This window comes from Clarias gariepinus, chromosome 11 (genome assembly GCF_024256425.1).
Source record: "Clarias gariepinus isolate MV-2021 ecotype Netherlands chromosome 11, CGAR_prim_01v2, whole genome shotgun sequence".
In the NCBI taxonomy this organism is placed as follows: domain Eukaryota; kingdom Metazoa; phylum Chordata; class Actinopteri; order Siluriformes; family Clariidae; genus Clarias; species Clarias gariepinus.
Genome location: NC_071110.1, coordinates 16,862,524 through 16,887,275, shown reverse-complemented (window position 1 = coordinate 16,887,275; position 24,752 = coordinate 16,862,524). Strand labels below are relative to the sequence as shown.

Genomic DNA, 24,752 nt, shown 5'->3' with positions numbered 1-24,752 from the left:
GAAAGGTTTTCAACACCTTGTGAAATTCATGCAATTAAATCTGTTTTGATAACAAAATAATGCCCTACCCAGTGTTTCTGGTAGAGTGCTTGAATGGGTGTTTAAATAAAGCGTGCATGCTATTAAGATATATACAAGGAACACAGGGACATTGAGATACTCTTTGCTTCTGAGAGTGAAGATAAATCAAATACTGATATGGTACTGATATATATAATTTTTTTTCTTTTTGTTTTGCTTTTTTAAGCATTTTGTGCTCCTTTTAGGTTTAATTATTACAGTAAGCAGAGTCACAAGAACTGACAAGATGTGCTTGTTAACAAAATATTTATTTTATCTGAACATATACTGTATATACGTATCTACTGTATATAGTATTTCCATATCCTGCAAGACTTCCGCCTTTTACACACTCAAAACCTACCTGCCCCGCCCACCACGTGATGTCACATCATGGCACTCTTAAATGGGAAGTAGTAAGCCTCGGTGAAGTTGCCATTAAAATTGTACAGAAAATGGCAACTTTTGTGACCCACTGTGTACTCTTATCAAATCGGAGAATTACCTTGCTTACTCTGATTTTCATTTTAATACCCATTCTACCGCTTAGTACCGCGTTAGAGCAGGGGAAATGGACTCTGAATGTGGACAACGTAAGTTGAGTATACTTCCTGACTCTGCTAGCCAGAGATTTACAATATGTTGCTAAGTAACTAGGTAACTTAATGTTTTGCTACTGTTAGAGTTTTTCTAATTATGCGATTCAATTAATGTCGAGAGGCTTTAAGATAAACTAACAAAGCACTTTTATTCCATGTGTAATATATTGAACGATATCCTGACGCTAGCTAGCTATGAAGCTAACCTCACTGAGAGTGCGAGTTATCTGTTTAGAAAAGCTGTTAAATAAACGATCAGTGCTAATGATTTTAGTGCGTAACATAAACTTATACTGTATACCATTGAAAGTTTGAAAAGAAAACAACTCTAGCTACCTCAGCTACCTCCTCTTAGAATTGCTTTATATTTTGTACTATGGTAATGCTTTGTTAACAACATGTTAAGTCTAAGAACTGGTATGGCTGAGATGTTTTTGCATCTTTTAGTTAAACTTCTTACGCATTCACATAAGGAGGTAACGTTAATCTTTTCACACCCATGTGATTCAATATGCATGGTATGCTAATGCAAATTGTTCCCTCTGCTTTTCACTTTGCAGGAATTAATAAAGAAGCAAAACTACTTCTATTTCTCAAAGACTATGTTTAATAAGTCCATGATTGAAATAAAATGTAAGTATTCAGGTAGCCCTTAAAAAGGCTAAAGCATTTAGTAATTTTTTGTTTTGCTGTTTTTTTTTATTTTATTTTTATAAACATACTCTATATATGGCTTAGGGTAGTTCAGTATAGTAGAGTGACATATCATATTTTCAGGACAGCATAGGCAATATGATGAACTGAATTTTATTTAATTTTTCACCAAGTATAAATCAGAACTGAGGCACAAATTAGAACCTGGGTCACAAAGGCAAAGAAATCGCACGGAAACACGATTACATGTTTACTGTTTGTTTTCAGTTGTTTTTATGGCCAAATAAAAAAAAAGAATACGCCTATTTTGTGAGTTTTATACTTTTGAGACATCGTTCCCATATTTCGGTGGTGGTAATTTTATGTTATGTAATGGCTTTCTGCCTGTTTTGACCAGTTTGATGTCTGAAGCCAACCCCCCCTTTTTTTCCTCAACAATATTTTTATTTTCATTTTAAACAGTGTTATAACAGAGTAAACATGTAATGTTTCAATACAGTTTTTATAACCCCCTTATAAACCCCATTAGCACCCACCCGCCCCTTCCTAACTCCAAGCCAACTTTACATGTATAAAAAAAAGGCTAGATGATAGGCATAACAAAAAAGGAACGAAAAAAGAACCTGGAGCTGGAAGCTTTTTGGTTCTGTGTACAAAAAAAAAAAAAGAAAACAAACAAACAATTAAATAAGAAGGGAATCAAACTATAAATGTATATGAAAAAAGCGAAGGAAAGGCCCCCACACCTGTTGAAATTTTAGGACTGAATAACGGATTGAGTGGTGGATCTTCTCCAGGCACAAACAGGACATAATATCTCTGAGCCACTGAGCGTGAGCGGTTGATGTGGCATCCTTCCACTTGAATAAAAGAGAACGTCTGACTAGAGATTTAGACTAGAGTCGCAAAAGATAGGAAACGCTGTTTAGCAGGAGTTAGACGCTTGTCTTCCTCTCCAGTGATACCAAAAAGAGCAATCAGAGGGTCTGGTTCAAGGTTGCATTTCAATATGTACGATAAGGTTTTAAAAACATAACTCCAGAATTTTTCCAAATTCGGGCATGTCCAGTACATATGAAAAGTTTAAGTTTGGAGAAATGAGCCCTGTGTACAACCTAAAACTATAATAAAGAGTGGCGGGCACATAAGGAGGTTGAGTTGACAAGCTTAAGAATTGAATTCCAAGTATCATCTGACATTGACAAATTAAAATCTTTTTCCCAAGCAGTTTTAATTTTACTTAAAAGGGTGTGACTCAAAACCATCAATCCACCATAAATAGTGGATATTAGGCCTTTACGCAGCGGGCACAAACAGAGAAGATTATCTAAAATATTTGCAGCAGGAGCCTCAGGGAAATTTGGTATTAAAGAACGAATGAAGTGTCTTACTTGCAGATATCTGAAAAAAGAAAGAATTGGGTAGGTTAAACCTTTCAGAAAGCTGTTCAAACGATGCAAACCTATGGTCAACAAACAGATCTTTGCAAAGGTTGATGCCCTTATTGTACCATTCCTGAAACACTGAATCATGTAATGAAGGTTGGAAGAGATGGTTAGAGAGAAGCCAATCCTTTAACTCACATCTGCAAGGCTTTTATATAAGCACAAAAAGGTTTTTAAAATCATCATTAACCTATGCTGTGTTCTCAGTGCAGATTTGAGTTTAAGTTTTAAGGGCTAATATGAATTATTTACACAAATTACAAATAAGCTGTTATTTCATTTAACATGCTATTTCAGGGCTCAAAGAAGACTGCAATACTCCTGTAAACCTGAGTATATCATGGTATCTACGCAGCTGCCGGTGCTTTGAAGAAGCATTTGATCTAGATGTCAGTACATCTTTGTCAGTTACATGATGTTTACTACACTTTTATTAACACTTATGTCAGAATAAAGTTGCTTTTGTAATTTGTCTCTGACAGCAACAAAGGGCGATAATGCACTTCGACAGAAGAAAACTGTTAAAGAGCGGTGACAGTGGTTATTTTATCACCCACAAATATAATTTGATTGAATGCAAACACATGACCACAAATGCGGTATGTCATTTTTTTATTTTAAAATATAAAGATAAAGATATAATGATTACTGCTTTTTAAAATATTATCAGCCTGGCAACCGAGCCTTGAAGCATTAGTGATGACCAACATTTATTTTGTAATAATAATAGATTGGAGTGCTGACTTATTTGATGTTTTTTTTTAAATGTTTTTCAAATACAGTTAGCGGTGCCCGAGCCTGATGAGAAAGAACAGCTAGTAAGTTATCAGTTTTTTTTCTTATAACAACAAGGACCTTATTTAACCTTATTAAAATTGAGTACCAAATTGAATGAATACTTAAAAAAAAAATTGTATATGTATAGTATATTATATGTTCATACAAACTTAATTCTTTTGATTGTGTAAAGCTGCTTTGTGATGATGTAAATCGTTAAAAGCGCTATACAAATAAAATTGAATTGAATTGAATATATATATTGTATATTATATGTATATGTATTGTTTTAGGTAACAGATAATACAATACAGAGGAGGAGGAGAGAAAATGAGGTAAAGGAGTTAAGATAATACAACATATTATCAAAATGTAAATCCCTGATAAAGTCATCAGTCAGAGCACTTTTTTAATGTAACAATTGAAGTGTATCTAAATGCGCAAAAGTAACTACACTATTTGTAAAATTGAGTATAAATTGTTTTATATTCAGATGACTGCATATGGCAAAATGTCTTGGAAAAATTGAAATTATTTGCTTTGTTCTCAATCTTTAATCTCATTGTACATGTGTATAGTGACAATAAAGGCATTCATTCATTCATTCATTCATTCATGGTGTATTGTAACATAACCTTATTACCCATATTTATATTCTATGTTCTAGATTGCTTATCTTTTATATACACCTATTTGTTTTATATACACCCTTGTGTATGTGTCTCTGTAGGTCTTGAAAACCACTGCAAAGGTGATAGTGTCAGTTGGAAAAAATCAGGTGAGAGTTTAGGACAGGTCCTGGGTTTTCTGTAGCCTTTAAGTAGACTAGGTTTTAAATATTTTTTTCTGTTGTGCCAGAGCCGTACACAAAATACAGTGGCACAGACGTGGGAGGACAGCCCTTACATGTTCATTATCAAAGTTGAAACTCCAGGCTTAAATGGAGAGACAAAATGGAGTGTTACATGTAAGACTTGTAAATGAGAATAGCTTAGAGGTACACGAGTTTGAGTTTCAGAATTTTACTGAATAGATTTACTCTTTCCACAGTGGAGGTCAGCATGATTGGGCCCCATCAGTATATTTCAGCATCAGAATGGCCTCTGATGATTGTAAGTGATCATTCATAAAAAAACAAAACAAAAAAACATTCTTTTACATGGCCGCTATTTTCTTACTTGCACTTTGTTGCATATTTTCCGTCCTCTTTTGAAATTTTGTTTGTTTAATTTTGTGCTATAATATACCTTTTAAGTGTATTTTATGGGATTCCTTCCTCAGTTCTACATGGTGATGTGCATCATTTATGTGCTGTTGGGTGTGCTGTGGCTTGCTCTTTCTGCCTGCTATTGGAGAGACCTTTTGCGTATCCAGTTTTGGATTGGAGGTGTCATTTTCCTGGGCATGCTGGAGAAGGCTGTCTACTATGCAGAGTTCCAAAGTATCCGCTATGATGGACTTTCAGGTAACAGCATATCAATTTAAATTTTGACCTGGTGAAAATATTAGAAGGCTTCAATTTCTCCTTTTAAACTGTGTTCTGCCATCCAAACTTTACATTTGTGAAGTAAAATTCTGAAGAAAAAACAGTACTCATATTAACATTTGCTAATAAAACATTTAAAATATTAGCTAATTGTTAAACATTAATTGGTCATTCTATGTTGGTTCATCCAGATTTAAAAAAAATTTCTCAGTGTCTTTACATTACTTAAAAATTATTCTAGGCAAGGATACTTTTTGTCAAAACCATCTTCTGCAATAAAGCAGAAAACACTGATTTCCTAAAAAAATTTATTATTTTTTAAAATATTATTTTCTATGCCTCATATTTTTAAGAATTGATTGTCGGTCCTTTTAAGAATTGATTGTCGGTCCTCTTGCCTGCACCAAGTAGTGAGAAAGCATAGTAAGCGTATAGTTCCACGCATCATAGCACAGACGTGTAACTAATTGGCTAATATTAAAATACTTAAAATAGCAAACATTGATATTTCTGATATTAATATTTGATGTTGATACATTATTCATTTGATTTATTGACAGGAACGAATATTTCTTTTTGGTTGTTACAGAACTTAAGAAATGGGTGTGGACTTTAGGTGTGGTCGGCAGACTTACAAGCTGAGCAATCTGTAATTTAAACCTGTCAATACTCATTGCACTTCAGCAGTTAGTCAGCTTTCTCGAAATGGTTATTTCTTTGAATATGTTTAAAGAAGAATGCACGATAGTCGTAGCACAAAATCTGTTTGTGAGTTAACACTTCAACCTGCTTACATTTACATTTAGGCATTTGGCAGACGCTCTTATCCAGAGCGACTTACAAAAAGTGCTTTAAAGTTTACTTTTACTTTTAACTTTATTTCCTATGACTTATTGGCCCTGTTCAAATAAGTACATTTTAAGCCATTTTAATGGCCCTATCTGATGGTCATCATTTACATTTTAATTTAGTAAACACACTAGCTGGCAATAAAATGTCACCTTTTGGATTTAAAGAAGGAAATATTTCAGAGCCTTTAGTACAGTAAAACCTGTAACCCGGTTTGCGAGTGTTCTGCAAGACGAGCAAAGATTTTTAATAAATTTTGACTTGGAAAACCAACAAGTCTTGGTTTACGAGTACCAAGTATCATGGATCACACATGCGCTTCTTTTTTTAATGCCGAGCATCACGTGATCACAACTGAGCCAATGGTTTTTCTCTCTTCCACTGCAGAATTGTGGGTAATTGTCTCCCCTGCTCGATCTTAGTGCACGTCTCTTACTGGTATAATCAACATCCGTGCGCGCGTGTGCTGTTTATTATAACATGTGTGTGTGCTCGTATAAAGCAAAAGAAGTCTCATTAGAGAGGTTCAATTTTCCCTCTTTGTATCAGCCTGCAGTTTGTCTGTGCGAGTCATTGGACACTGTGCCCCTTCTCACACACACACACACACACACACACACACACACGCACAGTTGCGATTCTTCTTAAAGGTAAAGAGCAGGTTAATTTGTTTTATATTTACTTTACAGCAGTGATTTCTTTAGGATGCGCTCACGCAAGTGTCATTAACAATGTTCCTTGTTAATTTTTTCAGATTAAAAAGTCTTTCCGTTAGTGTGTGTGTGTAAAACTCAAATAAGAGAGGAAGAAGGGTTACTATGTAAGACGACAAGAAGGACAGCGAGGTCTAATTTCTCCTCTTCTCTTACTTTAGCTTCACACACACACACACACACACACACACACACAGCACCTGCGCGCATAAACAGAAACACTTATCTGTCAGGATTTATTTTAACTTTTTTTAAAAGTAAAGTGCAGGTTACTTTGTTTTATTTTTACTTTCTATTTTGTATTAAATATTTTTATGAATTTATTTTTTTGGGTTGGGGAATGAATATTTTGAGTTTTCATTATTTCTTATAGGAAAATTTACTTTGGTTTACAAGTGTTGTGAAATACGAGCCTGCTTCCAGGAACGATTTCTGCTTGTAATCGGAGGTTTCACTGTATTGTTGCTGCAATAATTAATGTATTTCAGCTTTAAACCTTAAATGATGTAGTCCGTAGCTATGTGGACATAAGAGAGCCATTTGATAGTAAGACTAATCAAAATGTCAAGATCAGGATATAGAGCCCACTTCAGTTTCTCATCAACATTCAGCAACATTGTGGCAATATATATATATATATATATATATATATATATATATATATATATATATAATATATGTACCTGAATATTTTAAATGACCAGGTTATACCATCAATGTATTTCTTACCCTAATGGCATGAGCCTATTCCAGCACAACAGTGCCAATTCATCAGGCTTAAATTGGGAGCATGAGAAATCCTTTTCACACAAGAATGACCACTATCTTAGTTGTGAAGTCCTGACCTTAATCCCAATTAATGAATTTTTGATTTGATGAAGAAGAATGGTTTGAATCTGCTGTCATTAATCTGAGATCTCAGCCAAAAAAAAATGCATCTCTAGATGGAAATAAATGTGTTGCGAAAGATTGGTGAAACAATGGCATGGCAAATGTGCATTTTTATCAAAACTATTCAGTCCAACAAAAAAAGTTTTGCCAGACTATGTGTCAGTATGATATTGTTTAAATTATGATTTAACAGTTTATAATGACAAATCCCCCTAAGTAAATGTGTAAAGTAAATTTGTGAATGTTTCCAAAGGGTGTCCTTAGTCATTTACCTAGGTATTATTACTATTGTATTTGGGTTGCAAAAAAAAAAAAAATACTATGTAATCAAAGTATTGTACCATAATTTGAAAGGTGACTATTCCACCATTTTTATTCACTTTGGATAAATTAATCTTTGTGCCATGCTTTAAGGTGTGCGCGTTTTGAAGTAAAAAAAAATCACTTTCATTTAAAAGGATCAAACATTTTCTAGGATAATCATGTCTTTTATAAGGATGTAGTAATTTGTAGCATGTAAGATAATGCGCAGTGATTAATTCCTAAAATGTTCCTGACAACATTTAACCTAAATTTAACCAACATTTGAACACCTCACACATTATAATTTCTTCAATAGGTAACTTTATATGAATTTTATTTTGCAATTTGACTAAAACTCTCAATCCTGGTTAATTAAGCAATAAATGAACTGAAGGTGGATAAGTCAGTAAAAGTTATTATTATTATTATTTTTTTTTTTTGTAGTCCAGGGTGCGGTGGTATTTGCTGAGGTATTGTCTGCTGTGAAGAGAACTCTGGCTCGTGTGCTTGTGATAATTGCCAGCCTGGGTTATGGTATTGTCAAGTAAGTATTTTATCACTTTAAAAAGACACAGCAGATAGAGCATCTTTGTTATTTTTTTAAACTAGATCACATCAGGTTTATTTAAAAGCTTTAGTGTAAGTTTATTACAGAATATTCCTTATTTACTGATGTTTTGTTTCTGCAGACCGAGGCTTGGTGCATTGCTGCACAGGGTTGTAGGAGTAGGACTTCTGTATCTCAGCTTCTCTGTTGTTGAGGGTATTCTCAGAGTCAATTCGGTAAGGATTGTGATAGTTAAATAACTTTTTTATAGTTAAATTTTTTATTCTGAATTCCCCTCTTGGATAAGTCACCAACTACCCTGTTAAAATATAATTTATGACTGTCGATATGATTAGCAATCCACATTTAATTTTCAGCACAGCAAGGAAGTGTAAGTTTTATGGTATGTTTTAAAAGAAGTTTGTATTCTGGTCTCTGCTGAATTTCAACTATTTAAGGATACTGATGTGGTGCTGATCTTCAATTTGTTGAAAGCAAACCTGTCTTTCTCACAGGGACAGGGGAGCTCCAGCAGACTACTGTGTGACATTGTTCTGGCTGTCACTGACTCTTGCATTGTGTGGTGGATATCCTTTGTGTTAGTTGTCAATCAAATCCATTTGTTTTTATACTTTTTCATGTACAGCCACTGCACACTTGCAATATAGTCATATATACAGTATTCATTTCATGTTGGGGAAGACTTAGCTGCTGTTTTTTATTTAACAATGATCTAATAGCACTGTGAAAGCGATTAGCATCAGGTTGGGCTGTGAGATATGTCAGTCTTATACCAAAAGCATGATATTGCTGATGTCTTTTAAATATTTTATTAATATGTACAAATTGCCTAGAAATGGTATATGTGATATTGTTTGGCTAAATTCCTTAATTTGTTTTAATACAAAATATATTTATTATAGATTTGTTTAATAATGAACAGATTTATCAGAATTTAACTACTTGTATTTTATGATACATATCCTGGATCTTAGAAATGCTTTCAGAAAACATGAAATAATATTTTTTGACATATTGTTCACCTCTAGTAGTGGGTACTTTTGCTAGCTCAGTACCTGCCACAATAATTATTATAAATTATCCATCAAGAATTTTAAATCAGCACAGAGCTTATTTGCATTGGATCCACCTGTGACATATACAGTGGTTTTATCTTTGTTTTTGTGTGTTGAAAAGCCTCTGACCTAATTATGTTACAGAACTAACATATTAAAACCGTAAAAGAGGACTGAGCAGGACTAGCTCTTTTAAATCACATAGTCAGTTCATGTGTAAGCCCTGTGAACACACAAAAGAGAACACATCCAAGCAGTGAAATTAACAGGCTCAAATCCAAGCAGTAAAATTAACTTGGCTCATCAAAGCAGCAGCATCAAAGGATTTTACAGATTACAATTTTAGAAACACGTGTGTGTGTGTGTGTGTGTGTGTGTGTGTGTGTGTGTGTGTGTGTGTGTGTGTGTGTGTGCGCGCGCATAGTAATTATTTTTGAACAGTAGGTAGTGATGCACAAATAATGTATGGCAATATGTCAGTCGAAATATTATTTAGACTTTTTCAATTAAATTATTTAACTTCAGAATACACAAGATAGAAATTAATTCAAGAATCTAAAATATTGCCCTAGTGTGTTTGAGGAACATAGCACAGATTCCATACATGCCTCTAACCCTATTGTGAGCTGCATCAGATTTTTGTTGGCACCAAAATGTTTATGCTAGTTTAATGTTTCCTTTAAGCTTACTTTGCAATCTGCACACTGCTTACTTGGCTTGATCTGAGTGTGTGTGTACACAACCTTTTGGTGGTGGTGTCATGCAGCTGCCCCTCCTGGTTTTTCTTTTTCTTTCTCATTCTATCTGTACTTCCTCTTTATTTTCCCGCCAGGCTGAAGATGACCTAGTATTGCTGGCTGCCATTCCACTGGCTGTGCTCGACTCTACCCTCTGCTGGTGGATATCCTGCATTGCTCTATGCTTGTTGTTTCTCTTCTCCCAATTCCCCACCTCTTCCTCGAACTCGCTCCCTTTCCTGATGGCTATGCAATGCTGCTTCTGTTCTTTTTTTTTTTTTTTGCTTCATTTTGCTTTCTTAATTTTTTTTTTACAAGCCCATAGAAACTACATCTAGAGACTCCTTTGCAACTGCTTTTGGGGTAAGGTTGTTCCAGGTTCATAAATTAAATATATTAAGTTATAATGTTCATCGTATATTTAATGTGCACTAATTTTAAATGAGAGGTTTTCATAGCTCCAGTACCCATTGGCTACTTCAATGCTCTACTATGAAAAGAGTAGTAATTTCTGAATGTTTTTGCACTAAGTCAGGATTCTGTATGAATAATGTGATTTTACCTGTATAAGCTAAAGAAAATTTATCCTTGACTCTTGGGTTACATATTTATAAGCTTGGCACAGACCATGAAGCTTTTGCGACTCAGGAGAAACGTGGTTAAGCTCTCTCTTTACCGCCACTTCACCAACACTCTCATCTTTGCAGTTATAGGTGAGATCTTTTGAAACATTATGATTGGGCTTTGTTTCTCTGATGAAATTCCTAATTTAAAACATTTCTTCTATAAACTTTTTGTTTATATATATATATATATATATATATTCCAGCTTCAGTGATTTTCATCATTTGGACAACGAAGACCTTCAAGTTATCAAAATGCCAGTCTGTAAGTATAGTTTAATTACTTTGTAATAGGGAATGGTAATTTCTAGACATGCTGTTATTAAAAGAATATTTTGCAATACACTTATTTTAGAGATATTTAGTATGTCTAACCAGTAACATGTTTCATAGCAAGGTGTAAGCTGTTCATAGAAGTGGTGTCACACTGTTGTATTAAAACTGCACAGCAACATGCAAACCCATTGTGCCATCATCATTTTGGCTTATTTTTAGTCCTTTGTTTTCATTATCAATTTTATTGAGGTAAACACTTTCACATGCTATATCACTGTCTAAATTCTCTTGGCAAAACCTATTTTCTTTGTAATAATATTGTAATATGTCTCTCTGAATCTTGATATGTTGCCCGGCTAAAAAAAATGTTGCATCACTTCATGCATCCTTATTATTCTGATGCACCTATAGTTTTGGAATACCGTCACTCTGGATTTATTTGACCACATGACCTTTTTCCATTTCTCATGTCCAATATTTACTAGCAAATTGAAGTCTTTTTTTTCTGTTTAGTCTGACTAATAAGTGGTTTTCTATTGGTCACACATCTGTTTGGTCCCAATCTTGTGACTCTAGTGTATGGTAATGCTTTTCCTTTTTAATATTAAACATAGCTATGATTTTTACTGTTGATTTTTTTTTAACATGCAACTTTAACAAGTGTTTAAGTGATTTCTATTCAAGATTTTTTTTTTCTGACCACAAACCAAAAAAGTTGACGGTTTTAATAATGTTTTTTATTTTTTTTATTTTTTTTTACCCAAATCTAGTAATTTTCCAATAAATCTCATTAATTGTTTTCGGTGCGTTGTTCAGGCCAATAATTTGACTCCGAAATTTAAAAAATAAATCTTTCAAAAAAGAATGAGTTTTAAAGAATAATGAGTTTAAAAAATAATCTGTGCATTATTCTGTAATCCTAAATGCTACACTGTTCTCCATGTCTTCTGCAGGACTGGAGGGAGATGTGGATAGATGATGCATTCTGGCGTTTTCTGTTTTCTACTATTCTACTTGTCATCATGTTCTTGTGGAGGCCATCTGCAAACAACCAGAGGTGATGCACTGAAGGCTCCAGTAATCGGTTACATTTTAGCAAATATCATGAATTATCTGAAAGGAGAGTGGTGGCTCAGAAGGCTCTAGGTTGTTGATTTGATCTAAGGATCCGGATTTCATCCCCGACGTCAATGGGTTACCACACCCCATGCTACCCAGCCACTGTGTGCAGTGCCGGTCCCAGGCCCGGAAAAAAAGGGAGGGCTGCGTCAGGAAGGCCATCCGACGTAAAACCTGTGCCAAAGTTGTGTGCGGATCAGATGGTCTGCTGTGGCAACCCCTTGACGGGAGCAGTCGAATGAAAATTGGATATATCATAATTCTTCTGATATCACACAAAGCAACCTTTAAATTTGCCTTTTTAAGTTTTTTTTTTACTTTAAATATGACAGGAATATGTAAAAACTCTCAGTCAAGCGTCTACATGGTGTGTTATTGTCAGATCTTGTTAAGTTGATCACTATCTAATTTAGGTTTTATATATTTATATATATATATATATATATATATATATATGATTCCCAGGAGAATAAGTCATGAAGTGTAGTTGCCACACTGTTAAATGAATTCTTTACCTAGCCATTATATTACCTGTAGCGTGTATGGTCAGATGTTGCATTACTTTTTTTTGCACCCACTTTTATGGTCACTTAAGGGTAAAAAGGGCACTAATTTTAAGATACAGCTAAATCTAAGGTTGTGCACTCTAACTGACTTGCATGACATTATGTAAATAATAAATGAGATTTGTCACACAACAAGCCTATATAGCTAAGACATTAAGAGTTATACAGTCTCATTCAAAAGATTAGGCACCCCTTGATTAAATAAAAGATTTTGGTGATTTTTTTTATTGAAAAGATGAGACACAGTCTCTCCTGGAAATGGAAAAAAATGCACAATATTTTCAGCAAACATTGGTGCATAGTTACTTCTTATGCCATAAATAAAATGAAAAATAAAAACAACATTATGGCACTGTGCAAACATTTGGGCACTCTAAGAGTTCCAGAGTCTCAGATTTTTTTTACAAGGTTTCAGACCTTAATCAGCGTGTTAGATCTGATGCATGGCAACAGCTGTCATTAGTAAATGCCAATTTCAAAGCTTTACAAATACTTTGACTCTTCAAACGTTGTGCACACACTTGCGGACACTCAACAACCATGGGTTCCTCTAAGCAGCTATGTACGACTCTGAAAATAAAAGTTTGAAATGAAATTAAGAGATGGCAGTTCAGGGGAACTATGGATCAGATGAGATCAAGATGAGATCTGGAAGACCAAGAAAACTCTTAAAGAGAACTGCTCGTATGCTGGTCAGAAAGACAAATCAAAACCCCCATTTGACTGCAAAAAACTTGCAGTAAGATTTAGCAGACTCGGAAGTGGGGGTGCACCGTTCCACTGTCCAGCGATGCTTGCACAGACAAGACCTTCATGAATGAGTCAGCAAAAGAACACCTCATCATAAAATCCAACATCTACAGAAGCTTGATGCATTTTGGAAACAAGTCCTGTGGACTGGTGAAGTTAAAATAGAACTCCTTGGCCACAATCAGCAAAGACATGTTTGAAGAAAATTTCATGAAAACTTTGCCAACTAATAAGCATGGGGGTGGTTCTATCATGCTTTGGGGTCGTGTTGCAGCCAGTTGCACAGGAAACATTTCAGGGGGTGGAGAGAACAATGAATTTCACTAAATACCAGCAAATTCTGGAAGCAAACATCACATCATCTGTAAAAAACCTGAAGCTGAAAACAGGGTGCTTTCTACAACAGGACAATGATCCCAAACATACCTTAAAATCCACCTTGGAATACCTCAAGAAACGCAGCTTCTTACGTCAAAGTAACTGCTTACTCTATAGTTAGGTGTCCCTGGGCGTTAGCCCTAAAACCATCTAGGCTGCTTCATATCTTGCTGAATTTTCCATAAACACTTATATCAGAGGAATCATAGTTGGACTGTTTTGTACAGTATTTGACACTTATCTTACAGGAATAGAATAAATCTGAAAAAATGTGAATGATCCAGTCTTGAACTTTACTCATAAATTTACTCATATTAGGAGGTCAAGACTTGAGAAAAGCTATGGATTTGAGTGTGTATATAGGCCTTGTGATGACAAAAAATTAAATATTGAGTAATGAGTTATGTTATTTGAATTCCTCAGGTATGCTTTTAGCCCACTCGTGGATGAGATTAGTGACGAGGAGGAGGCAGAGCAACTAGTGAATGAAGCCTTTGGTATGAGTCAGAACATGTTCCTGTTGTTTTTAAATATTATTATTATTATTGATTTCTTTTTTATTATTAATACATAATACAAACCTATTGTATCATATTCATAACTGACCTTTAACTTTAACCATAACTTGTACTTTATTGGCTTATTTGTGAATATCAAAAGTGAACGGGATTCTTTATTAGACCTGCCACTGAAAGCAGTCTTTTTTTTCTTAATTTTTATTTGTTATTTAATTTAAAGCATTTTTTTTTTCATTTACAGAGGGTGTAAAAATGAGAGGTTTTAAATCTGAGACCAATGGAAGTGTGAAACCTGCTAAAGTGGTAATGGACTTTCCTGTCTCAATTTTTTTTTATATTGACACCCTGATTAAACATAAATTATGTTACTAAGATGACATTATAAATATAAATTAATAAAAATAAATGTTTCCACAGGATGAAGATCTAAAATGGGTCGAAGAAAACATCCCCACTTCGATGGCTGATGTGTAAGTCTTATGATCACCACAGATGATGTGATTAATGTGATCTGGGACATGCATATTTATATATGTTGGATGTATACAGTGTGCCTTGATTTGTACATTAAAATATGTCATATTGCATTTCAGCTGGCAAATGCCAGTTATTGATGCCAAAAATTAATTTTGTATAAATTTTCTGTCATATAGTGCACTTCCTCCTTTGTTGGACTCAGATGAGGTATGTTACTTAACCATCTGTGGGGATTTATATATATTAATTTAAAAAATATTTTTAAAAGGTCCTAAACCCAATTAAACTTCTCTTTAAATTTCAAACACAAAGGTGATTTATCATGCAATTTAAGCAGGTCACTGAAAACAACAGCACATTTTGACTTTTATTTTGGCATAGAGGAGTAACATTCAGCTAATAAAGTCGTAATAATAAGTAATACAATAATAATATTGTGTATTTTTAAGAAAATGTATAGATTAGACTGATTAATGCATAAACTGCGTCTTTTGAAGGGTACAGACCTTTACTGTGTAATTCCATGTGGGGCCAGAGGTGGGCGACTCTGCATTTCTAATGTAGAGCATAAAGAGATCAGCCAACCACGTCACATTATTTAACCTTGCTCTCTCTCCCTTTCGCCAAGATCAGTGAGAGCAGAGAAGCTTTGGTGCTTTTGTCTGACGGATTTCTTAGGCCTGCCTTAGAGATGCTCATTTGCTATTAGAGTCTAGGAGGTCTTGTCTGCCAGAAGAGAATAATACATTTAAATATGCTAATAAACACTATTCTGGGGAGCCAGTGCATTTATGCAATAGAGTATTCACCACCATGTAATACACTTTGTATCATTCCTTAGTTGTATTGCTTAAACATTTTCATTTTCCAGGATTTTTTAAACAATAACCTTATCCTGTTCTTTTTTGCAGGAAATCATGACGACAAAATTTGAGATGTCAAAAATGGAATAGAATTCTGTGTGTATGTGTTGTAAATATTGAGTGTCTGTGACTGTAAACACCTATTTTATCTTGAATTATAAGTGATATATATATATGTAAATATGTGGGATGTGAATAATGAGAGGTATCATTCTGATAGACAATTACTGTTTTGCCTGTATTGCCTGGTTGTATTTATATTTTCATTGAAAAGGTGTTTGGTTCTTCAGCCCAAACCTTAATCAGATTTGACATTTGTTTACATATCTGAACTACAAAATGTGATTAAAACCTGCTACTTTATACTTTTAAGATGAGTATCTTTCCACACATGGTGTTCACATGACCATTAGGGTCATCTCTCTGGACTGTCACCAATCGAACAGACTGCTTTTCAAGAGGTTTTTGGCTAAAGTGATTTTAAATGTTTCATGAGTTATAGCTAACACACATTTTACTCCAGGGTATCTGAGAATAAAAGCAGTGGACAATTTAGGTTTTAGTTCAATGATGCAGACTGTAAAGGGCTGAGTTTGTCATGAGAAGTGTCAAAAATCAGAAGACAAGTGTTTAAGTTTTTTGTTGTTGGCATATTTATTTACATTTTCTTTTCTGTGAAATCTGAGGTACTTTTGTTCCCCAAAAATAAAAAGGCATGTCTCAGTTTTACTATCTAAAAAAATACTTTTTTTTAAGTCTAACTTTAAAGTTTTATATCTCAAAACAGCTAAGAATGCAGAAAGAACCATTTAATTTCAAGGGAGATGTATTTTTTTTATACTATGTTTTTTGTTTTGTTTAACACACTCATGCATTTCCCTTAAACTGTGCATATACATTTGTATTTTGAATCTGTTACACCTAAGTTAAAAAAAGAGAACTCTATTGTGATCCCTGACCATTTATGTAACATAAGAACTCGTAGCTAAATTCAAGTTCAGTGTTGAATGCAGCTGTCAGTATACTGTATATTGATTACTAAAGCTCTTCGCTCATTGGTCTGTTTGCCAATATGTGGTATGTGCTTGTACTTTTTTTATGGTTGTCCTGTACATTATGTTGGTAGTCATTATTTTATTTTATTTAGACATGATTCTTATTTATGATTCTTTTTATGAAGTTCTCACTCTTATACATATCTTAGTTGTAACAGCTTTCTGGGATTGCTTTGCTGTTTTGATTTTGGTACTGCCCACACAAACTGCAATTTTAAAATAAATAATAAAATCTTAGATACACTATTTGGCCAAAAGTTTGTGGAGTCCTGGCTTTTTACAACCAAATGGGGCCCTTTTTAAACAGCTACAAAGTTATTATATACAGAGGGGTATACAGAGGGAAGCTGTAGCATTAATTCCTTTTCCAGAAACTAGGCAGCCTAGTCTTAACCTTTCCCAACATGACCACCTTCCTTTCCACAAAGCAAAGTTTAGGAAGATGTGGCTTGCCAAGGTTGTAGTAAAATAACAGGAGTGACATGCACAGAGGTTTCACCTCAACCCTACTGAACACGTTTGGGATCATTTGAAACACTATCTGCACCTGAGCCCTCCTCAACCTGACACAATTCCCCATGCAAAATCCAGTGAAAAGACTTCACAAAAGAGTGGAGGTTATTAACATCAAAAGGGGACTGAATATGGAAAGGGATGTTCAAAAAGTACATAAAGTTGTGATGATCAAGTGCCCATAAACTTTAGGCCATACAGTGTTTTATTAATACTGATATCTTAAATGAGAAACAAATTGTATTGTTAGAAAATCAAATGGATATAAGCTCAACTCAAGCAGTTCAAATTCTAATTAGTTTACTTTTTGAAATCTAATACACAGCAGAACCTAATCTATTTATTCTTTATAAAACTAGGTGGTTATGGATTTATTTATACACAAAGACAAAAAAATTAAGAGGCCAAGAGACAAAATATTTTTTATGGTGGTTTATTCATGTACACAACATAACATTCTAAAAACAAGCACAGAGATTAGAGCACATTCCGTATTGAATCCACATTGGGGGCAGTCTGAAGTTATCTGAAATGTGTATCACATTGATATTCCTAGTGAAAGGAAGGCTACAAACAGACAGAATGGCAATTAATATAAAACTAACAGTCTTTATAATCACATATGTGATCATTGAGATTCAAGGAATGTCATTTTTGATTATATAAAACCTCACTATAAGACAAGCAAAACATTGACAGTAATGGAATGTGCTGATTGATGACTGAATTATTGCTTTTCAAGTTTTTTTTAGCTATATGGATTGCATTTCTCACCATGGTGAATCGTGACAAACGTGTGATTACTTCTTTTTTGGGGGGAGGGGGGAAGGGGCAAAGCTCCACGCTGAACGACTCCCATGGAGATCTAATCCTCTTTGTTTGGCCTCACACGTTTCCCGCCATTTTTTCTGGTGAATGATAACAGAAGAGATTAAATATATCACAATATATATGTATATTTTTTCAAATAGAAAAAAAAACATTTTAAATTTGCACATATTTTATAACATTTAAAATATTTACAAAATAGTTTTGCACTAATAAAAAATACTAATAATAATGCTTCAAATTGTAGATCTAACTCAAAACTTTAAGCAAATTACTCCTTTTAATTGTTGCTGACTTAACATGAAAATACACACAGCAACAACCTTTAATATCGTTAAATATATTTAGCGATGTGCTCCATTAGATACACTAAAAAGCATCTTTAGTTTTATAAAGTCAAAAATCTAGGAAACCATGTTCCCTCCCACCACAAAAACAATACAAAAAAGTGAACAAAATATGAGAATAGCAGTGTTTGGGTATTACAGGTTAATGACCTTTTGTGTTTGTTTATAATTCAAGAACACCTTACACTTAGAGATTAGAACTAATATTACAAAAAACTATAATATATCAAAGGACATCTAAATTTTGTTAGACTGTTCAGTGACAGTAACCAACATCAGCATCTGCATAACTGCCATGATTTGTTGTTTGAGAGAATTTGGGACTACTGTCCAGGAATTCCTTTTCCTTTACTAACTGGTCAGTGGCTGCCAGTAAAACAGTTTGAACGATGGAACTTGCAGCCTGATAAAACATCCTCTTCAAAGTTTCTTCTTGGTCATCAAGCCCATGATTGTTTTTTGTTGACTCAGAAAAGGGCCCACCATTGTCAGGACTACAACTCACCCCAGTCTCTAACTCAATACTAGCACCTAATCCTACTATAGAATCTGTCTTTCCAGGTTTTGTCTTGTCAGTGGAGTCAATTGCTGCTTCAAACTCACCGCTTTCAGCAACTGCGTTTTCAGTGCTACAGTTTCCATCTTGGTTCAGAATCTTTCCGTCCTTTGCACAATTTTTGTCACTAGAGTTGGAGGTCTCCTGGTTTGTCTCTTCTTCCTTTACACCATCGACCTGGACAGGAGGTTCATTATTATGTGCTGTGGGACCTTCTGCTGCAGCACTTGAATATCCATTCTCACCATTGGTCTTGGATTCCACTTTTGGCTCTGTCTGATGTTTCCCATCTGATGATAAGTCAGGCATATCTGACTGCTCAGCAGATGGTATGCTTGGAAGGGACTTATCCTCTCCATCAGAACTTTTGTGCTCATCTACCACCTGAGCGTCATTGTTGCTCTGACTCAATGTGGCAGCCTGGTCCTCTGATTCACCCTGTGGGAGGTCAGTTGCCCCAGCTGTGTCTGCAGAACCATCCATGTCTTTAGTTTCCTTTTTATTCTCTTTTTGTACTGCTGAGCCATCCCCTATATCCATGCTAGTACTCTTCCCCTTACGCAGTATGAAATTTTTAAGTGAGACAGCACGGTTGAAGTGTGTCCTTTTTGACTTGGCAGTCTTGCCTGGGTCTTTACCCGCCTGTGGTTCTTCAGTCTGTTCTTGTTCACCTGTTGGTTCTTCCTCTTCTCCGCCAGCATCTGCTGCTTTTTTTGACTTGGGGATCACTCGCTTTTTGAATGAGGTCCAGATATCATTTGCATGCTGGTCTACAATTTTTGTATGTGTTGTTGCAGTAGCTGCTGCAGTTGCCTCATTCTGTTCTTCTCCATCTTCATTGGTCTCTTTAGTTTCTTCATCACCTGGTACCTTTGACTCATCTGAAACTTGTGTGGCCCCTTGATCTGCCTCTGGGGTATTTTCATCTTTGAGATTATCTGAAGAATCTTTGTCCTTTGGCTTGTGGATTCCAACAACTGATGGATCTCTCTTTAGACCTTGAAAAGTCCATGACCTCTTTAATTTCCATCTTTTTTGGCCAGTGTGCTCTGACTTTGTAGTTAAATCCAGTGTCCCGCTGTCCCCTGCTGCATCTGTACCTTCTGCTCCTTCTGCATCCTTGGCTTCATCAGTGCTTTTCTTGTGACTCTTCTGTGCCATAAGCTTCTTAAAGGAATGCCAGCGTTTCATTGGTTTTGTTGGTTGAGAAACTGATTTATCTGCCTCTTCCGGTAACTGTTGGTCCTCAGTTTGATCCACAACAGCTGTGCTGGCATCAGCATCTTCCAATCTGTCAAGCGATTTTGACCGAACCTTTCCATGTTTTGATAGTTCTCCTGAGCCATCTTTTTTCTCTGTGCTTTTGTGGGAGAAAATCTTGACAACTGGGTTGCGAATGAAATCACGTACACTGGACTTTTCTCCCTGCTTTGGCTTGACAATGAGTGCCTTCTGTTCTTGGACAGCCTCCTCATTGTCCGGTACTTTTTCAATAACTTGGCCATCCGTTGCTGCTTCACTTGCTGGCTGACTGGCTGACTGGTCATTAGTATCTGCCTTTTCCTCTTGATCATTTTTATTTGTGGCTGAGGCCTTATCTGTGTCTTCTGTGAGAACGTCTTCAGCTACTGTACTGTGCTCTTTTTTCTTCTTACCTCCCATTACTTTTCCAAGCCCACTTTTGTTTAGAAAAGAGTCCCAAATTTTTTCGGAGGGTGGCTTTACTTTGTTATCTGCTGAAGGCTCTGTGGTCTGGGGTGCCTCTGTCGTAGGCTGTGTTTCCTCAGTTGGAACTGGTGATGACTCTGCATTTAAAGTCTCCCCCTCAGCTTTGGTCTCCCCGGCCTCCACTTGGACTGGTTCTGTGTTGGCCTCTGTTGCTGCCATATTAACTTTAAACTCCTTCACTTAAACACTGTTTTTCCGTATATTATTTATGAAACAGAGTTCATCGATAACTAGTTGTACTAGATGGCATTCCCACAAGAAATGAGGATTTCCGCATCCTATTCCATATGAAGATGTTGGGTCTCAAATCTGAAGGAAGAAGAGTGAGAGCATGTCAAATTAATTGGCATAGGAATTTGCCAATTTTTCTACCAGACATGCTAAACATGTCAAATGGTTTATTATTTACAGTCAAAGAACCATCCTTAATGTGATGACAAAATTAAGGATCTCAAGTAATGAATGGCAGAAAGAGTGTATATATTGTGTGGATGGAACATGGAGCATATATTATGCTTCAGACACTAGCTGGCCAAGAAAAAAAGGCACACACTATTTCATTCAATCACTTTTAGCTTTGATTACAGCACACAATGTGGTGGTCAGTTCATGTGTGAAAATGATTCCTCATGCTTGTGAATGAGTGTTTCTCAGAAATGAGTGTTTCTCAGAAACACTCATTCACAATTTAAGTTCTGGGAAATAGCCATGCCACCAAAGAAGAAAAACTCCATTGATGCGATAACCTGGTCATTCAGTACATTCAAGTCGTCAGCCAACTTCATTTTATTGACACATAATGTTGCTGAGCTTAGACCTCATTATCTGAAACAACTTCACATCATAATACTGGCTCCAGAGGCTTGTACAGTAGGCACCACAGTGAATACATTGCTTCTTACCCTAGTGCGCCCATCACTCTGGAACAGGCTCAATCTGAACTAATCAGCCCACATTACTTTTTTTTCATTGCTGTTTATCCCAAATCCTGTGAGTTCTTAACACATAGTGTAAGTATGGAAATGTTCTTACATTCACCATTAAACATAACTATTATAAACACAGACAGTATTTTTACTGTTGATTTTTTACCATGGAACTTCACAAAGTGTTTAAGTGATCTCAATTCATGTTTTTTGTGACTTCCACAAAGTTGACCATTCAGCACTATCCTTCCAGGTTTTGATAATGTGTTATAGGGTTCTTAACCCAGTTCCAGTAATTTCACCACAGTAACTTCAGTAATCTCCTTAGTTTTTGCTTAATGCATCTCAATAATTTGATATTTTTTAAAGAATGATATTTACATATATTCTGTGTATAACTGAAGGAGTTTTAGTACTGTCTTCTATATTTAAAATAACATTATTTAATGATTTTGTTTGATATTAATAACTTGTTTGTTGATGGTCTCTTTACCTCTGATAGCCTGGCAAAAAAAGAGAGAAAAGTAAAGTGATGAGAGTAAATATTCCACTTTTAGTTAGCGTTTTTAAAGGTTCAGCTGGTGAGAATTTCTGCATTTTTTCAAGTCATTCTCAGGAACATTGTGATTTCTATAAGCCATAATCCAGTGTAAAAATAGCTCTTACATTGATGTCTACATGACCATGAAAGGGCTCATTTTATTAATGAACGCTTCAGGGTTAAGCTGTATTGCCTTTCTAACAGTGGGCTCCTTCTTCTCTGTCTACTGAGGCTTCCTTCATGTTTCAAAATCTTTTCTTCCGGGCGATCTTCTGAAATCAATTTCAAGCTTTTTCACGTTGAATATCATTAACATTTATGGTAAGGCAGGCATACACCCCTAAACCGTTACAGTAGCTAAGATCAGGTTGCTATTTAAGTGTATTGGACTATATTTTTGTTGCACCCCCTCTATACCCGTTCCGACGTCTGAGTCCGCGCTTTTCCATCTGACTGACACAGGGACAATTAAACGTGGACGGTATTGTCTTCTCTTTTCAACGACAAGCCATTTTGGCCCCTTGCCTTTGTTATGATAACGCGAGCGGCGGCGGGGGGGGGGGGGGGGGGGGGTTGGGGGGGGTGTTCTGCAGAAGCTCATTCGATTTGAGCTCAACTGTGGACTCAAACCTTGTTGCAGTGTGTGTGTGTATGGAGGGGGGTGTTCGGGCAATGCAAATGTTCGAGACAGCAGGTGTCCGTGCTTTTCACAGGCTTATTTGCAATGCTAATGTAATTCCCAACCCCCTTTATTTTGAAAAAAAAAAAAAGAAGAAAATACCAAAACAAATACTTTAAAACGTTTAAATTGATGACGTAAACGAGCAACTTAGTCGAAACGTCACGAGCAGACAATGAGTCATGCTTCTCGGGAAAACATATTAAACAATGGGCAGATTAAGATAAGACCCTCGAATATGCTCAAAAGTAGTCTACATGCGAACGATCTGATGTTCACTTGTAACCTCTGTTGCGCGGTAAAGAAAAAAAATCAATATGCGGCGGGAAAACAACAGCAACTTGCGCACGCACACAAACAAAACCCGTCGTCACCGTACCTTAGACTGTTGTAACGTCATGTTTATAAGGCACCGGTGGAGGAGTTTCACAAAATAAATATTTCTGTTGCCTAAATAAACAGTGTTCAGAAAATGTTTTGTTGTAAAAAATAAAAGAGGAATGCATTTTAAGCGTCTCGAGATGTGCTCATTTCCAAATTCACACTCGAGTGACTCTAATTATAATGTGCAAGAAGACAGTCTGGCGCGCTTGGCGAAGTTGACCGAATGAATGATGCCGTCTGTTTCAGCAAACAACAAAGCCATAAACAGATGCTGGGTTTCCAACCGAAAATATCCAAATCCAACAGAAAAAAATAAATAAAACGCATACCTTCAATGAATTTCACAATACCCAAACTGTGGTGCATTCAAAAACAACGACGCATGCATGGCTGGGGTTGTTATAATGCTTTCCCTCAAACCAGACGTCTGCCCTTCACTCTACGTCGCCCCAAAATATGAATAAATAAATAAATAAATAAATAAATAACCAGCATCGCAACAGTATAAAACCGATCTAATAAAACGCGCATGTTTTCAACATCAGACTGAAGCTGCAGAAAGAGACCCTTGACAAAAATATTAAATAAATTAATAAATTAGATAAATAAATAAAATCCACCTGCGCTGAGTTGACCATATTTCATAAAAAAAAAGAAACATTGCAACACAGAAGCCGGTTGTTGAAGTAATGTTTCACCTTACCTTGTTTAGGGAAGCTAAATCCGTTGCTGGGTGTTGGTGAAAAGGAATAATCTGCTGCAGACTGGAAAAGCCAGAGAAACTAAATCCCTGTTCGCATCCTCCCCGCGCCTCACTTCAGCCAACCAACCCCGTGTAGAGAAGCGCACGGGGACTCGAGGGTCGCGTTGGCGTCACTTTCTCTCTCTCTCTTGCTCTCTCTCTCTCTTACACACACACACACACACATGCACGCACGCACACAAACACACAGAGCAGCCAACTCATCCCCGTTACCCATAGCAACTAGTCCCCCAACACACACCCCACCGCAAACGCACCCGTTTATAGCTGAGAGTAGAAGTTACTATTCCAGAAAAAAAACGTCCTAATCTGCGTAAAGGATGGCAATGCCATTATAGTACTTCACTCGTGCATTTCTAAACAGCAGACTCTTACTGCTTATTCATCACTGGAACCGACTGTGTCGCGGATAGGGAACGAAGAGTATCACATAATCTACGGTGTGCTCCTTAGATCTGCTATGGGATATAAAATGCAACATCGCACATTCTTTATCAGGAAGAATACTCTAACAGACATTTGGACGAAAATGAAGCGTTTTTTGAGATTACTGGGTAATGTGAATGAATTAGATTGTAGGTTAAAACAGATGTTTTAACAAAGAGAATTAACCTACTCAAATTCTACAAGTAACATGACTTCATTCATACGATAACATGTTAGTGGGTGTGGCCACATTCAAACTGCAAGGTGACCCCAAATATCTTCGGCTAGGAAAACTAATT

General features: G+C 35.8%; 2 protein-coding genes across 2 annotated transcripts; one reads left to right on the top strand and one right to left on the bottom strand.

Moving 5' to 3' along the window:
* The first annotated feature begins 457 nt into the window (after positions 1–457).
* Positions 458–17,007, top strand: zgc:162698 (Transmembrane protein 87A-like). The gene is made up of 21 exons (XM_053507577.1): positions 458–653; positions 1,220–1,292; positions 3,056–3,147; positions 3,241–3,357; positions 3,541–3,576; positions 3,829–3,870; positions 4,266–4,313; positions 4,394–4,502; positions 4,586–4,647; positions 4,817–5,000; positions 8,222–8,321; positions 8,467–8,560; positions 8,840–8,915; positions 10,746–10,850; positions 10,967–11,025; positions 11,990–12,093; positions 14,273–14,346; positions 14,609–14,670; positions 14,785–14,837; positions 15,021–15,051; positions 15,756–17,007. The coding sequence occupies exons 1-21, from the start codon at positions 516–518 to the stop codon at positions 15,795–15,797; spliced, it is 1,701 nt and encodes a 566-aa protein (XP_053363552.1). The 5' UTR covers positions 458–515; the 3' UTR covers positions 15,798–17,007.
* A 701-nt stretch (positions 17,008–17,708) lies between these two features.
* On the bottom strand, positions 17,709–24,097 carry si:ch211-137a8.4 (uncharacterized). Its single transcript, XM_053506756.1, has 3 exons — positions 23,968–24,097; positions 19,054–21,043; positions 17,709–18,183 (listed from the first exon to the last, which is right to left on the bottom strand). The coding sequence occupies exons 2-3, from the start codon at positions 20,891–20,893 to the stop codon at positions 18,161–18,163; spliced, it is 1,863 nt and encodes a 620-aa protein (XP_053362731.1). The 5' UTR covers positions 20,894–21,043; positions 23,968–24,097; the 3' UTR covers positions 17,709–18,160.
* Positions 24,098–24,752: the final 655 nt, after the last annotated feature.